Below are 15,632 nucleotides of genomic sequence, written 5' to 3'. Positions count from 1 at the left end.
ACAATCCTACAGCCCTGGCCTGCTGGCAAAATTGGGAACAAAAAAGGAACACAGAGAGCAAACAGTTCACAGTCACTGAACTGCGTTAACAAGATATGAAAAGAAACCTTCAAAACAAATTGCAGTGGCACAGAAACGCAAAAATTGCATGATGTGCGGGGGCTTAGTGTGGATTCCTAATCAGCTCTGACTCCTGTCTTTCTGTTTCACAGGAGATATAAAACTCAAGGATGCTTTCAGTGTTTTCCTACACGATCAGACCAGACCTGCAGTGACAAAGCTGTAGTCTTTGATGTTTGTAGCTCTTGTTGCTGGTTTCTCCTGAGGCTCACATGGCCCCACCAGATTTGGAGGTGTGCACTGTGGTGTTACTGGAGCATGAGCCTTTGCCACAGAAAGCTGTCCTTTTTCCAACAGCAGATGCACCACCTGAAAAGATGAAACATCCTCTGGTTAACTGGCAGTGGTCATGGAGACAGCATAGTTTAGTTTATCAGGATCTGTAGCCACTGACCTGTCCGGTGTTTCTCAGCATTTCCACAGCTTGTTTATGAGTAGCACCCTCCAAACTCACCCCATTGACAGAAAGCACGCGGTCACCTAGAAATAAGTAATTCATCATATAAGAAAAAATGAAGTACAATGTAAATAAAACACAGAAATCTTAAACTCTCAGCTAACAAAGGCAGTGACTAATCAGAAGGTAGTAAAGAATCAAATAATAGAATCACTGAGGTTGGAAAAGACCATTAAGATTATCTCGTCCAATCTCAATCCATCCCCACCATGCCCACTGACCACAGCTCTCCTATATTACATCTTCATGGTTCTTCAGCGCTCCAAGGATGGTGACTCCACCATCTCCCTGGACAGCCTTGTCCAATGCCTCACCACTCTTTCTGAGAAGAAATGTTTCCTAATATCTAATCTCCTCTCCCTCTTCTGAGCACAGAGGAGAACTTTGCAACTAAACCAACCTGGGATAATCCCATGTCAAAGCCAGCATTAACTACTGGAATGATGACCTGCCACAAAGCTCTTATACCTATATTAAAAACCAATCTCAATCTGTGAGGTCAGTTCTCTCTCTAGTAAGGACTGAAGCCTGGCTCAAAGCAACAAGAAAAGCCACAGCCATTACATTGATTTAGTGTATGAAGTTACCCTGTACACTAAGTGAAAGAGCCACAAATAACACAAAAGCTCTCCCTCCCCAGAGCTGACACAGGGAAGCGTTCTCCATCACCACAGGCTGCATTATGGATAATAATCCTGCAGCAGATTTCGTACTTTCCCCTCCACAATCTCTGCAGTTCTCTTTTGGTTCTACAGCTGCTCTCTACTTTGTCTTAATGTTAACTTCATCTGCACAATTACCTGCCAGAACATTTGAGACAAAATCTTGAATTAAAACCATAAATACGTGACATCAGGAAAGGGTTTCTTCCTCTTGAAGCCTTCTGTGATTGCTCCTTTGTCAAACAGATTTCCCAGCTTCCAAGCCACAGTGTACCCTCAAGCCTACCCTGGACAGTTTTCTGACCATTTCTCACATCTAGAACCCCTGATGGAATGACCCCAAATACCTTTTTCTATTTTGCCATCTTCTTCAGCTGCTCCTTTCGGAATAACTGCTTTCACATAAATACCGCCGTGCTTTATACTTGTGTTTACACCACCCTAAAAGGAGAGTAAAAATGGGATTTGTCAGTCTTTTGACAGCTTAGAACACTTTGTAATTCAACGCAACACACTACAAGGATAGCTGCACTCAAGGAAGCACTTTGACCACTGGCACATAAAAGGAAAGGCCAAATTGTCAAACAAAAACATTTTACAAAGCATGGTTCACAGTCATGCAATTTGAAGACTGTACAAGCACAATGTATCACAATGCAAATGCATTCCAACCAAAGAGGCATCCTGCAGCAAAGCATGTCTGCTGTGCTGGAGTTAACATGCTTGCATGCACACAAAGCTCCAAGAACTGTGTGAGCACATCCAGCAGCAACAGCCAAAGAAATGTATCCCATGCAGTGTCCTACTCCAATTCACCCTCTGATGTAACACAAACTGAAGAGTGCTTCTTTTCTCTCAGGTCATAGAAATTTGAAGGTCTACACTGAGAAAACTGCTCAAACTCAAATGGCACTATTCTCTGTGGGCCTTTGCATTCCAGGCTCTCCAACAGCCAACGCTACACTGTCACAACTGCTCCACAAACTGGAGGGAGGAAGGAGATCAACAAAATGTTAACATTCACTCTGAAAGAGGGTGATGCTACATCTGAAAGATTAAAGCACAGAGTTGGTTGTGTCCCTCTTCTTTTCACCACATGCAGGATGGCTGTACAAGGTTCAGTGTGGAGACTGAAAAAGGAAAGCACAATGAAGGCACTATTTGGTAATCCTCCAAGGGCAATCACTGCATTGCTGGCATTTTGTGATGTTTTCTGCACAGCCTCAGGCTCTGCAGACTTGCTGCTGTTTAGTAACTATGTCCTGCTCACCCTTTGCGACTCCAGTCACTTCACTCTGAAAGCCTGACAGGGCAATGTGACTTCAGTGGTTACAAATTCCAACTCCACCCATATGCATATCCATACTGTCACACTTCGGAAAAGAGTGATTTGGTTTAGATATAAGCAGCCACTAAAACTCAATAGATTTGATCTACAGTTAATAGCTGCTCTCTACTGTTATAATTTATGCTGCTTTTCCATTCTCAAATTATTGCATAGTCTACTGATCCATTAACCAGAGATAATTCTGGAATATTAAAAACTTCAGATGCATTTTGCAACACAAAACAAGAACAGAGCAGTGAAAGATGTGTACATATCACTTATGATTCATTCTCTTCATCTCTGAAGTGCCACCGTGAGGTATGGCAGTCTCTAAGTGTGAATCACCGTCAAAATTTTATAACCTGATGAGAAATTCATCCATTAAAAGTAAATTTTTGTCTCTTAAGGGCAGTCTTGGAGGCAAGACAGGTCTAAATTGCATCTCAGTAGTTTTTTGCTTTCTGCCTTTTAACCAGCAGAGGGAGAACACAGCACAGTACTTGTGCGTGGAGTGCAAATACTCTGAGGTAACACAACCCTTTTTCTTCATATGATGCCCAGCAGGAGATCTCTAATTTCTCCCCCTTGCAAACTTGCCACGTTACTGGGGAGCAAGGGACAAAGCCCATCTTTCTGTCTGTACTTGCAAAGCAGCTGCTGTGATAAGATTGACTTTGGGATTTCACTGTAAAATATCAAATGAAGGTTACCTGAAGGGGAGATGGTGCGAAGGATTTACAATGCTATTTTTCAGCTTTGATAAGATTAATTGTAAGTCAGTAAAACTATACGCTCTGCAGTGACTCCAGAAAATATTTTGCTTCCTTGGAATTTAGTAATTTAACGGGTTATGGGAGTAGAGAAAAAGAGAAAACATCTGAAAACCTTGTCAAACAGTACCGTGACACTTATTCCCAAGCCGTTATCTTTTTTGGCTAGTTCAACCTCAAAGATATCTCCAGGTTTAAGAAGTTCTGCAGAAACCTTTTTAGAATTCATTTTGTCAGCTGCATTTGCTGAGGAAGATTCCTTTATTTAAAACAACAACAACAAAAAAAAAAAAGAAAAAAGAAAAAAGAAAAAAAAAGAGATTTTTGTTAGAACAGAATTGTACAGATAAGATCCTAAGGGATGTGTTTCTGAGTCAGCTGCAGCCAAAAGGTTTCCACATGGGAAAGTACCAGACTGTATGGCTCATGAGACACAGTGCTTTAACTCTTCCACAGCTGCAATCAAACAGCATTAGTGCAGAAACACGTTTGGCCTTCAGCACTTGGGTCTTTAATGTCATGGAACACAGAAAACATAACTAGAATTTCACCATTACATCAGCTTAGGTTCTGTTGCATTAATTTGCAGAAATTAATGCTACACTCTTCATCAGCTGGGAATCAGAGATCATTACAGGTTAGGGATGAATTTGTAGTACTTTCTGCTGTGTACCTTCAGCAAAGAGAAGAATGTCTTTGCTCAGGGCATGGCTCACTTCAGAGCTTCATGAGACAAGAATGAAGTTTCATTAGATAAGAGCATTTTTCCATTGATTAGATCAATGTTAAAAGATACAGGTTCAGTTGCTACTCTAGGCTCTCATTTCAGTTACATCAGTACTACTTTTCTCATCTCTTTAGGACTGTCATCAGACTATGATTACATTAGACAATACTAAATGAATGGATGTTTCTTACAGAATCTAGAAGAGCATCACACGTTCATTCCAAAGCAGAATCTGCTTTGAGTAAGACATGCCCATGACATGACACGGTGACACTGGAAAATGCTTTGAAATTCCAGGAGTGAGTTTCTTCACTCATTTTGAACAAAATCACCAAACTGGTAGAAATAAGCTCTCAGCCTTTGCCATTAGGAGGACAAACTGTAGGTTAGGCTGCCCTTCCCCCATGCCCCTTTCACCTCATTCATACCAACCGACAGATATTTCACTGCCACTATTACACCAATGGGAAATTTTCACATGAAATAAACTGTGCCTTTTGAGCAACCTGCTGCTCCTGACTGCTGGAGTAAGTTGCTTCATCCATGTCAGAATCTCCTCGGTCAGAATACTCCACAGACTCCACAACTCCCGACCTTTTCATTTTGGCTCGAGTACTGTCTGACGACGACCTTCTCTTCTCACTAGTTTTCAAAACCCCAGACTGGGAGTCACTGTATTTCTGCGGATCCTGTTGGGCTCTGCCACTGGCACGTCTGCCAAAGCAGCTGGCTGTCTGGCTCTGGGACAGGCTGGCACTCTCAGTCCTGGAGTCCTGGGAGCTCACACTCCCATCCCGCCTGCCCCCTGACAAGGCAGACACGCTGTCTGCAATGGCCCTCTGGTGAGCACGGGACCTGCTAGGCTCCTCCGAAGAGGACTCTGCCTCATTGTCCTGCACTGATGATGGTCTTCTTACATAGGTCCTGGTTCCATTAGTGAGGTGCGAGGTGCTGCACGATGCTGAAAGCCAGAAGAGAAGACAGTCAGCAGGGACTGGTCACATCCTGTCCTCAATATTACACATATTTGTCAGTTTATGGCCATGTGAGATTTTACCATTCTATACCACGCAGAACGCTTTCTATTTATGGTGCAGCCATTGTGCCCTCACTGAAAACTACCCCAAATGATCCTACTGCAAAGCTTAGCGCTTCCACTGTCAGTCTCTGACACAACTGTCAGCACATATTAACTGGGGTGCACAGAAGTGATGTACATCAAGTCAGCTGCTCAAATCAGTGGTTTAATACTAAGGAATACCTCTCCATACCTTTGGATGGCTTTTCTTTGGGCTGAGAGATAACGAGTGTTACATCCTCAGGAGCATTCTCTATAATTTCTAATGCTGTGTGGTGGCTGACACCCTCCAAACTCGTGCTGTTCACAGATATCAGTCGGTGTCCTGAACAAAAGCGTTTGTTTAGATACAATCCAACACTGACATTTGGTCTTTTCTGTCATGTACACCTTTCCTTTTCCACACCATTCACCTGGTTTCAGAGATCCTTCCACATCAGCTGGCCCTCCAGGAGTAACTGAGTGAATGAAAATTCCCAGATCAAGTTTCCCCGTCTTCTCTCCACCAACTATCTGAAAGCCTATTGAAAAAGGCCCAAAGCATGCATATATGTCAGTGAGCAGAGTCTAACTTAGCTCAGCACAAGCTGATATTTCAAAGCACATAAAAAACTTTGTCATTCTATTAAATGTGAAATTAAAAAAAAAAAATCTATACATCTCGAAGAAGTCTACATGAAAGTAAACAGTAAAACTTTCGGATAAAGCTTCACTGCATTCTTAATTCTAAAAAAGCATTTCAGAATTGGATTTTCTTGTCTTCCTAGAAACCTCCAACAAGGGCAACAGACATGCACGCACTTTCTGATGACACTGTATACATTCCTGCTGGCCAGATGACATGCTTTTCCTGTTACACAGAATTTTAGATGCCTTGTCTAAACGTCTGACCCTGATGTTAAGAGATAGGTTCTTCAAAAACAGTTTCCTATATTAAAAGTGCACCAAACTTGTTTTTTTTTTCCTTTTGAAGCTTCCAATCTATTTCTACCAATTCTTCAAGGTAAACCTGGGAAAGATGTCCATGACCAAGAAATATGAAAATCCAAGATGTCAGGCTTTGTCTGCTCTAACAAAAAGAGCAAAAAGAATAGCAGAAAAGGCAGAAGGGACAGTCCCTATGAATTGCTCTTGTTCTTTGTCAACTTGTTACTATGGTACTAAGTTACCATGCAGTGTCAATACTAAACACGATCTTCAGGACTTTTTCCTTCTTCAAACTTACATTACGGTACTCTGTTACAGAACAGAGATGCTTCAAAGAACTCCTCTAAACTGTATCTGATACAAATTACAGGGGAGAATGATGGGGGCTTATGAAAAACATCAGTACAAAAACAAGGAATGGAATCCAAATATCTCAGATTTTGGGCTCACTAAACCTCCTAATTGAAGTTCAATTCAACTATATAATGAGAATATTTAAAAAGTACACAATTAATTTACAATAGCTTTATAAGCTTCGCTTCTTGAAAACCTCTAAGTCATCACAACTGTGAGGTGTCCACATGACACAATCCTTTTATTTGAGCACAAAGACAAACCTTCAATGCCATTTTTGTATGATTATTTCACAGTAATCAGAAAAGTGAGCCCACACGTAATACAGAGAAACCAAGAAACAGATTTGGCCAACACCAATCAAGTAGCAGCAAGCGTTAGCAAGAAAGTCTAGGCTTCTGCATCTTAAATGCCTTTAAAATACAGCTCATAACTATCTTCCTCAGTCCTACAATACTTAAATACAAAACACAAAATCTTTACATTATTTTCAGCTTCCATAAACATCCAAAACAATTCAACCATGTAAAAGCCACATACCCAAGCCCATTTTTTCATCCTTTTTCAGGTTCACCAAAGTGATCTCTCTTTCTGGTGAGGAAACTCTGCTCTCTGTTGTTTGCAGAGAGTCACCTGAAAAGCCAACATTTCTTAATCAGACACCAGAATACGTGCATGCTGACATCCTTTCAAGTTTGCCTTTATGTTCTATTCCATAGAAGAGATCCTTTCTAAAATAGTGGGTCCAGCTGGAAAGAGAAGGTTGCCCACAGAAGCTGTGGATACCTCTTCCCTGGAGGTACTCAGGACCAGGCTGCATGGGGACCTTGGCAGTGTGATTATCCCTTCCAACCTAAGTCATTCTATGGTTCTAAGTTACTAAAAGATTACTGAATGAATTCTCTTAACAACAATCTTTAACTGAAACAATCAACATTAGAAATATCTACTAAACCTATCCTGTTTAAATTGCCAGCATACTGTCAGTCTGAACTCATGAATTAACTACCTGGAGAAGTTGGAATAGCTTGGACTGGAGTGCCTGGCCCAGTTTTGCTGTAAGCGGTACAGGCACTTCCACAACAACATGAAGATACTGAACTCTACACACCAGGCAAAAAAAAAAATAAATTGGTGCAAGAGAACACAGCAGACAGCCCCAATCAGAAAAAGGTTTCTATCCCCACCCACTCCAAAAGTCAGCACATGGTCATTTGGGGCACTGCAGAACCATCAGCCACACAAGCATGGGAAAGGAGCTTCGAAGAGCAGTTTATTGTAGTTAACAGTACCTTTAAGAAGTCAAACTAAACACTTTCCGCAGCTGAAAAGCATTACACATGTAAAAATCTCTCTCCAGAAAAAAACCCCAAACCAGTATTTGAGATAGATTTTGACAAAGGTTCCACTCAGCTGATTGGCAGAGGTGTCTGATGTAAGCATAGTCAAAGAACAGAACAACATCTGGCTCTGTTGAGAGCCAGTGAAGCTCTCAACAAGTACAAATTAAAAGATACTGACTTAACCAGTGGAATGGATGTATTATTATTGATCAACTTACTGCTCTCTTTTAATGGTGTTGATGATGGAAGATTTCCAGAGTTACTCATGCTAACACCTGCAACATGAATGCAAGTATTAGACATTAATAGTCTTTTTTTCCCCCAAGAGAGCTATGAAGACACATTAGACTTTACAAAGAATATGTGTGAGCCCATCACAACAGCAAGTACCTATTTTTAAAATGAGCAAACGCCAACACAGCTACGGTTGAGCAAATTCCAACCATTAATGTGCTTTGGTCGCAATTCATAGTTCAGACAGGTGGAAGCTCATACAAAGTCAAAGAATTAAAGAAAGGACAGTGCTATGGCCTTCTCAGCCTCTCTGAACTTCAGAAGAAATCGGTGAGGCTTTAAGAAAAAGCCTAAGACAAAGACTAAATTTCATAGTACAGTTTGATGGATATGCCTAACTTTGTAAAGCATCAGAACAGCAGCCTTGCAAGTTTTTATACAATAACAAGCAATTTAGGGCAGTAAAAAGCATTTCTACATATTTATATTTAAATTGTTTTGCACACAGGGTCATATTTTCTTTGGAAAATGCCAAGTAAACATTACATTTAAACATTTTAAAGGGGATAAAAAACATACTAAGTTATAGAAATAAAGGAGGAAAGATAATTCAAGCTTCTTAGTTAAGCAAAGTCCAGGCTTTCTCAACAATCTGAACCCTGAAGTTTCAGCCATGTTCTCCACCATGAGCAATGGAATTCAGCAAGACTACCAACTATGTATCTAAGACCTCAGAATTGTTGCTCCAGAGATCATAGGTAAAGCTAAAAGCATGGGACAAATGGCTTCAGTCACTACAGAAACTACATGCCTTATGTCTCTCTTCAGTAGCCTCTGCTCATAATGCAGAAAAACCACAGTTCCCCATACAGTCTTGATTTCAGTGCAGTATAGGAAGTTGCAGTGTTTGTACGTTAGTCTGAGTGCTTACCCATCTCCCACTTGTTGTAAAGCCACATATATAATCAATGTTATGATATTAAACACAAAAGGCGAGCTAATGTTGCAAATACTTCAGTCATCCTAGTTTCCATTATTCTAACAGGGAATCTCCTGCAACTAAAAACTGATGACAGAGATATTAAAAATTAACATACCATAACTCAGAGTGAGAAATAAGTGTATTCAGCTGCACTGCAGCACTGTTGTCTTCTGCTCTAATGTAGTGGTGATTTTTTTTTTTTTTTTTGGTAAACACATTTTTTTACTGCTACCAGGACTTACTTACTTGTGTGCAGTACTTCGGACACCTGTGGTATCAGAACAGTTGGTTACTTTGTCCATAGGAGTATTTTCTTTTCTTTGCTACATCTGATCTGGAATCATGGGCAGTTTGCCTGCATTAACTTTGCCCTCATCCCTTTTTCAAGTCAAAAAGTTACCATCAGTTAATATGAACATCAAAGCACTACATCTGAAGCAACTGTAGAGTTTGTTAGTAAATACAGTAACAGTATTTTATGTGCTGACCTACAACATAGGCTTGCCCGGTATCTTCCATGGACGATGAGTCCGATTCATTTTTCTTTCTTTCAGGACTTCTACTTAAACCTGCATGAGATTTTGAACTTAAAGGGGAGAAGGAGAGAAGGGAAATCAGACAGAGGGAAAAGGAAATTGGGAGAGGGAAGGGAAGGATCAATGTAATAAAATAATAGTATGAATAATAAATTAAAACTGATGCAAAATGTACATCAAATGTACATAAAGGAATTTCAGGGTGCTCATACAGACTCTTACTTGTTCAGTTTTAATGCTCCCGCTGCTGATCCAGTATCAAATTTTGGCATTCGCTGAAAGACTCTTCCCATTAAGTCCTCTATTTTCTGGGAGGAAGAGTCCAAAGCTGTGATAATATTCTTCCTCGGAGGGTAAACCGAGATATGGCTCTGGCTCAGATCATGGAACGATTTGCTCATAACCCTGGGTCTTTCCTCCCACGAAGTCTTCTCATTCTTGTCCTTTGAAGAGCCTGGGGGTGGCTGGAAGAGCGAGAGCTCGGAGCAGGACAGCCGCTTCAGGATCTCTGCCTGCACGGATAGAGGGCGCACTGCAAGGCGGTTCAAGGTGCTGCTGGCCAGGCTGCCCGTGCTGATGGCCCGCCCCATGCCAAAGCCTTTCACTGACTCCGCATGGATGTTCAGGCTCCTAAAGGAAGCTCGCTCTGTGAGATTTTTAAAACAAGAAACAATTCCAAGTTATACAGCAGAGCCAGCGTGACCTCCTTGTATAAGGCACGCAGTTTAAAAAAGCAGCAAGGTTGTTGTTTTCCCTTTAGCCATAATGCTCACAAGTACACACCATCATCAGGTCCATTTAGTTTGCTAAGGATGCAAAATTTGGGTAGTATGCTGCCTTATTCATATGCTATGCTTAAGTGCAACAACACTAAATAGGAAAATGTTTATCCCCTTTATTAGTATGAAGATTCACACTATCTGTTAAACTGCATGGCCTTAGGAAGAGGCATGTCACTTTTACTGCAAAGAACAGAAAGCAAAGTGCTGAGCAGGGCTTGACAGAATTTTGACTCCCTGTCTCCTGACTGATCCATATTCGATCCATACTAAGCACACAGATGGAGAAGATGTAGTGGTGGAAGACATTTTTTGTCATCTTAAAATTAGAGAATTAGTGCACAACTGCCACTTCCATATCCACATCAAAGAGCTGCCCCAGTCATGACCATAGACAGACTGGTGAGCTATGTAAGAACGGTTTTGCTGGAGCAGACATCACAAATCTCAATTTTCTGCCTATGGCTGTGTTCACATCCTGTGGAAAAGTACTTTAATGAAATATTTTAAGGGCTCTTTTCTTGACATTGCATGTAATCCCTGCCAACAAAGCCACAATTTTCCTATGGATTTCAGGTGAATACTTTCTGCCAACCCCCAGCTGAGAATTCTCATGTGCTCAGAAGACTTCCTTAATAAAACCTACTTAAGTCTCAGTGCTCTGTGGTTTTCTAAATGCCCTTTCAGGTATCCAAAATTCATTCCCAAAACTCAGCGTCTGGTTTTGGTCACTGTGTTGACATAGAAGTAAATAAAAGAAATTACTATCCCTCAAGTTACAGCAAATGCCCTTTCTTGTGTACCACGAAATCATTACTTCTACTTTTCCTGAGCTCTGTGCCTCTTCTCTTTTTATTTATGCAGAAGGAATGTTATTCAAATGGCATTTTCCTTTTATTCTCCCAGTCTAACACTTTTCATTAGATTTACATGTGTTAAAATGTTGGGTTTTTTTTTCCAGATCACTGAAAACACTGTGCAGCAACGGGACTATTAAGTGCTCTTTCCCACATCTCCATCCTCTGTTGTTACGTTACATGGTAAGTCACTCCCTGTCATGGTGCATGCTGGGTCTTCTTCCTTTTCTCAGAATAATTTCTCTAGTCATTAGCTGAAACCACAGTGATTCAGCTACACAATGTAACACCGTATTTGTAAAGACTCTCCTGAAGCATTTGAATCTTCCTTGGTCTGTTATCCAGCCATTAACAGCTCTTAACCCAAAGCTGGTCCTTGAGAAGCCTCCAACCCTGAGAAACACCCTTCTCATAGTGAGCAGCCGATCATTAATAATGTCAACTGTCCTTTTCTTTGTATTTTTGCAGAGTTCTTTCAACCACTATTTTTTTTTTCTTTTTTTTTTTAACAACTTTTTACCAGCTCTGGGGAAAAAAACAACAACAACAAAAAATACACAAAAATTGATGCATCAGCAGGCCAAGAATGAAGCTTCCCAAATATTGCTTGAAATTCATTTCTCTAGCAGAAAGAAGGCAGTACTGGCACTCAATATGCTACTCAGAACAGAAAGAGCAGCATGGCTGCAATGTGATTTTTTTTGTTTTTTGTTTTAATTAGAGATCACAGTCTCCACTGCTTTGGGATCAGACTCCATTCCAGCTATGCTAGCAGAAATCTGGATTAACAGCAGCTGGAATGCAGACAGATACAAACATGGAACAAAGAGAGCATGAGAAGGCAGACTAACCGGAAGAGCACTTCCAGGTCTACAGTGAAGGCCAGCCAGCCACCAGCCAAGCGAACTCTGCTCCAAGCAGGACAGAAATTAATTAGTATGGAGTCTGTTGAATTGTTAATTTTTTTGTTTGCTTTTAAATGATTCTATTCTGCACGTTTTTGTTTTTCTAAAAGAACAGCACTTTATTTTCATATACACAAATCAGGTGGCAATTCCTATCTGAAAAAAATGGGCAGAGAAATCACTAGTGTTGCTCCTTTATAGGTCCACCAAGAAGGAAGTAGCATAAAGACAGCCATACTCACTGCTTACAGTCACAGTATCATTACATTGCTTCCTGTTTTATTTGCTCTACTGTGTTTACATTATTTCATCTGTAATCTCACGTAATCAAATCAACACATTTCACACTGAGCAAACTCTTAAGATTATATTAAGGAATTACCTCCAATTATTTTTTCTTAAATATACCAAAAGCCATTAATCAAATGAGAAGGGAATATTAATGAACTGTTTTTAGATTTCTTTTTCTTAAAAGGAGCTCCTGGCTGCTAGCTGTGCAATTGCCAACTCTTCCTCTTGTTCTCAAACTAAAAGCTTTGGGAGCATAACCCCTGCAAAAGCAGAGCTATCTGTGTAGCATGCAGTGGAATTACCAAAGCTGAAATCCAGGTTTTCTTCTTATAAAAGCACATGAAGATTGTTATTAAAAACCAATGTGGCATCCTTACCAATGTCCTGAGTGTCCTGGTTGCTCTGCCTGGTTCTCATCTGCAGCTGGAACTTATGCTGGGAAGAGCAGAGATGCAAAAGGTACTGACAGGTTTTACTGTTGTCAGTCTGAAAGGAATGCTTGATACCATCCGATGTGTTCTGCAATGTTATTTTCTTCTTCTACATGATGGGAAAAAAAAGTTTCAGATGGTGATTTCTTCTACCCTAAGAATAATTTTTTATTTACTAGTGTACAATTGCATTCAAATTTTCCTGAAGAAAACGCACTGACTGGAGAAATGCATAGGGAGTGAAAGTAATTTGAGCTTTACAGAGAAGCATTTTAAAGCTACTGAGATGGCACCTTATTATTATTTAATCAGTCTGCTACTGAAAACCTTAATACAGAAGAAATGGGCATAGCTTCCAATAAGTTATGGGAGCCAGAAGTACTGTTTTCATGGCTCAGCCACACAAGACAGTCACAGATTATGCTGTAGAACTGCAGCGTAATTTGCAGAAATAATGAACACAAAGAAACGGGATTTGGAGATACAAACAGAAAGGGACACACAGAGGTACTGGGTAAGAGATTGACTTACACTGAAGGAAATTTTTTTTGTCTCTCTCCATGGGAAGCGCAGCACAGGAGTGCGGGCACCATTGTGAACCTCAAAGATAACGACTCCTCTGGAGCACACTCCCAGCAGGATGCCTGTCTGGGATCTCTTCTCGGGTAACACGTGATGAAGGTGAACGCCATACTCCGTGAGCCTCTGACACAGCTGTATGGATCAATGCAATAACAATTCTAAGGGTCTGAAGTGAAGGATATTGCAAGTATGATTTATATAGGCGAATTTTGGAGAAAAGCTTCCTCTGAGATTGACTGTATGTACACAGTGCGCAGATGTTACAAAAGCAAAGACACAGAATACAAGCTGTTCTGGATGGTTTTATGTGCCCAATGCCACAGCACATGAATCAAGGATTCATCTAAAATCTCACAACTGAAGTACGAATAAAAATTTCTGGGTAAATTGAACTTTCCACAAACTGATTTCTAGAAGTGAATTGTAACCAGTCAGATGCATTTGGTGTGTGAATACATTTCTTAAATGCAGAATCAGATCTCATTTTGTGATGTCAGCAAAGACCGCCGAAAAAAGTAATTCTGCTCACTTTGCTCTCATTCATTCTAGCTGTCTCTTCAGTCATTGCTGAAGGGACTGTTGTAATGTATCAGCCAAGGAAATCCTACTGCTCTCTCTACCCCAACACTGGTCAGTCTAGATTCAACTAGGATCAAGTTTCCAGCTCCTGCTCAGCATAATTTCTAGTAATTACAGGAACATTTCTGCCAAACGAGCAACAGTTGAGATTACCTCTGCCACTGTGGTCTCAAAGTGACAGTGAAAATGCAGATGTCATTGTTATCCAGTGGCTTAATTGCAAACTCTCACCTGCTAAATTCATTTTCAGGCATTGAGTCAAGGCAGCATCTGATCTCTATCTCATGAGCAACAGCAGCAAAATCCTTAATTACATTTCTCAATTGGCTCTTTTAGAATAAACCAAGTATTCTGTGATTATATGAAGTCTTCCTATCCTATGTCTTCCTAAGTCTTCCTTCCTATTCCTATGAAGTCTTTCTACAGGCTGTCTGCACAAGGAAGTCTGCTCAGTAATGCTTCTGGCTTGCTTCAAACTAAGTATCTCAAGCAGCACAAAAGATATGAGCTGTAACAAAACTTTTCCTTATTTAAATTCGTTCCCCCCATCCTCCACACAAGATGAAAAAAAAAAACAAAATATGAAAGAAATGCAGGATGTGCTGCATTATAATCAGAGCTTCCTTTGGAATAAACATGAGGATCAGTAGTTGCTTTTAACTACTGCATTTAAGCTAAAGCACCAAGAATACTGACAGTGGAAAAAAACAGTGAAAGGATTTCTCTCCCATCAATCATGCTTTCTTTTCACTTGTAACAATCAATCTCTTGAGAAGATGTTTTCAGCTTCCTTCCTCTCCAGCTGTTTTCCTCTATTTCACTTGAAGTCCACGCACTCATCTTCTCAAAAGGAATTTTAAAGTCTGATGAAGGAAACAAAGCACTATCACTTACCTTCAAGAATTCTAATTCTATCTCTTTCTCAGAAGCACCCACGTAAGTGCTATGCAACTTTGGCAACTCTTCCTTGATGTAGGATGTATCCAGTTTCTCCATCACTCTAGCTGGGACATAGTGTTCTAGTCTGAAATATGACATGCCGTGCACCTACAACACAAAGCATTTTTGTGACAGTGTCTCTATATGCTATGGACTATATGGATGTGACTGAAACATAAAGACTGATTTTAAACAGAATTACAGATCTGTAAACTTAGACTGAGTAAGAGGAGGGATTCCGCATCCCAGTGCTGACCAAGAGCTTAATTTCCCTTACACTTTGAAGGTCTATTCAAGCGTGAATCCATCTCCACCAAATAGGGAGGGTTCAAAACTTGGATCTTGAACTAGGTTCCACAACAGTCCCACATCTATTCTCCACTAGATTATATGAAAACTACAATTGCCAACAACACATTGGCTGACTTTCCTGTCCAGAGCGGAACTGCAAAGCACGTACGGTAGCTCACAGTTCACTCTTTTATTAAGCAGCAAAAGCATCGTTTCTCAGAGATGAAACTGATGGTGTACCTCTGCCTGGTAATCTCCATACTCAGCTTGAAGAGCTAGGGATGCCAACAATAAGGCTGTCTCATCATCACAGTGCATCCTGTCTTCCAGGATGTCCTTCCGCAGCTGCAGGTAATACTGGTGACAAGTGAGAGTATGCCTAGAAGGAAAAAAAAAAGAAGAAAACACACAAAAACCCACAATCTTTGCTACTCTTATTTTTAGGGAATTTGGAGTGCTTG

At 40.5% G+C, this 15,632-nt stretch overlaps 1 protein-coding gene across 10 annotated transcripts in view; it reads right to left on the bottom strand.

Moving 5' to 3' along the window:
• The window catches only part of PTPN13 (protein tyrosine phosphatase non-receptor type 13), a 105,855-nt gene that overhangs the window by 18,664 nt on the left and 71,559 nt on the right, over positions 1 to 15,632 (bottom strand). For 7 of the 10 annotated variants that reach the window (XM_052681709.1, XM_052681708.1, XM_052681707.1 and 4 more), the window contains 15 exons: positions 15,412 to 15,550; positions 14,836 to 14,988; positions 13,312 to 13,494; positions 12,727 to 12,889; positions 9,740 to 10,163; positions 9,470 to 9,567; positions 7,984 to 8,040; positions 6,963 to 7,055; positions 5,555 to 5,662; positions 5,335 to 5,466; positions 4,558 to 5,024; positions 3,452 to 3,595; positions 1,587 to 1,680; positions 515 to 600; positions 267 to 429 (listed from right to left, as the gene is read on the bottom strand). In XM_052681709.1, the coding sequence (XP_052537669.1) occupies positions 267 to 429; positions 515 to 600; positions 1,587 to 1,680; positions 3,452 to 3,595; positions 4,558 to 5,024; positions 5,335 to 5,466; positions 5,555 to 5,662; positions 6,963 to 7,055; positions 7,984 to 8,040; positions 9,470 to 9,567; positions 9,740 to 10,163; positions 12,727 to 12,889; positions 13,312 to 13,494; positions 14,836 to 14,988; positions 15,412 to 15,550 (2,504 nt within the window). The remainder of the gene's footprint in view (positions 1 to 266; positions 430 to 514; positions 601 to 1,586; positions 1,681 to 3,451; positions 3,596 to 4,557; positions 5,025 to 5,334; positions 5,467 to 5,554; positions 5,663 to 6,962; positions 7,056 to 7,983; positions 8,041 to 9,469; positions 9,568 to 9,739; positions 10,164 to 12,726; positions 12,890 to 13,311; positions 13,495 to 14,835; positions 14,989 to 15,411; positions 15,551 to 15,632) is intronic. The other 3 variants (XM_052681714.1, XM_052681717.1, XM_052681713.1) reach the window with 2 other exon arrangements.

The sequence above is a fragment of the Tympanuchus pallidicinctus genome, unplaced genomic scaffold (genome assembly GCF_026119805.1).
Source record: "Tympanuchus pallidicinctus isolate F22 unplaced genomic scaffold, pur_lepc_1.0 scaffold2, whole genome shotgun sequence".
Lineage (NCBI taxonomy): Eukaryota > Metazoa > Chordata > Aves > Galliformes > Phasianidae > Tympanuchus > Tympanuchus pallidicinctus.
Note: the sequence above shows the minus strand (reverse complement) of the source record. Positions and strands in the feature narration are given on the sequence as shown.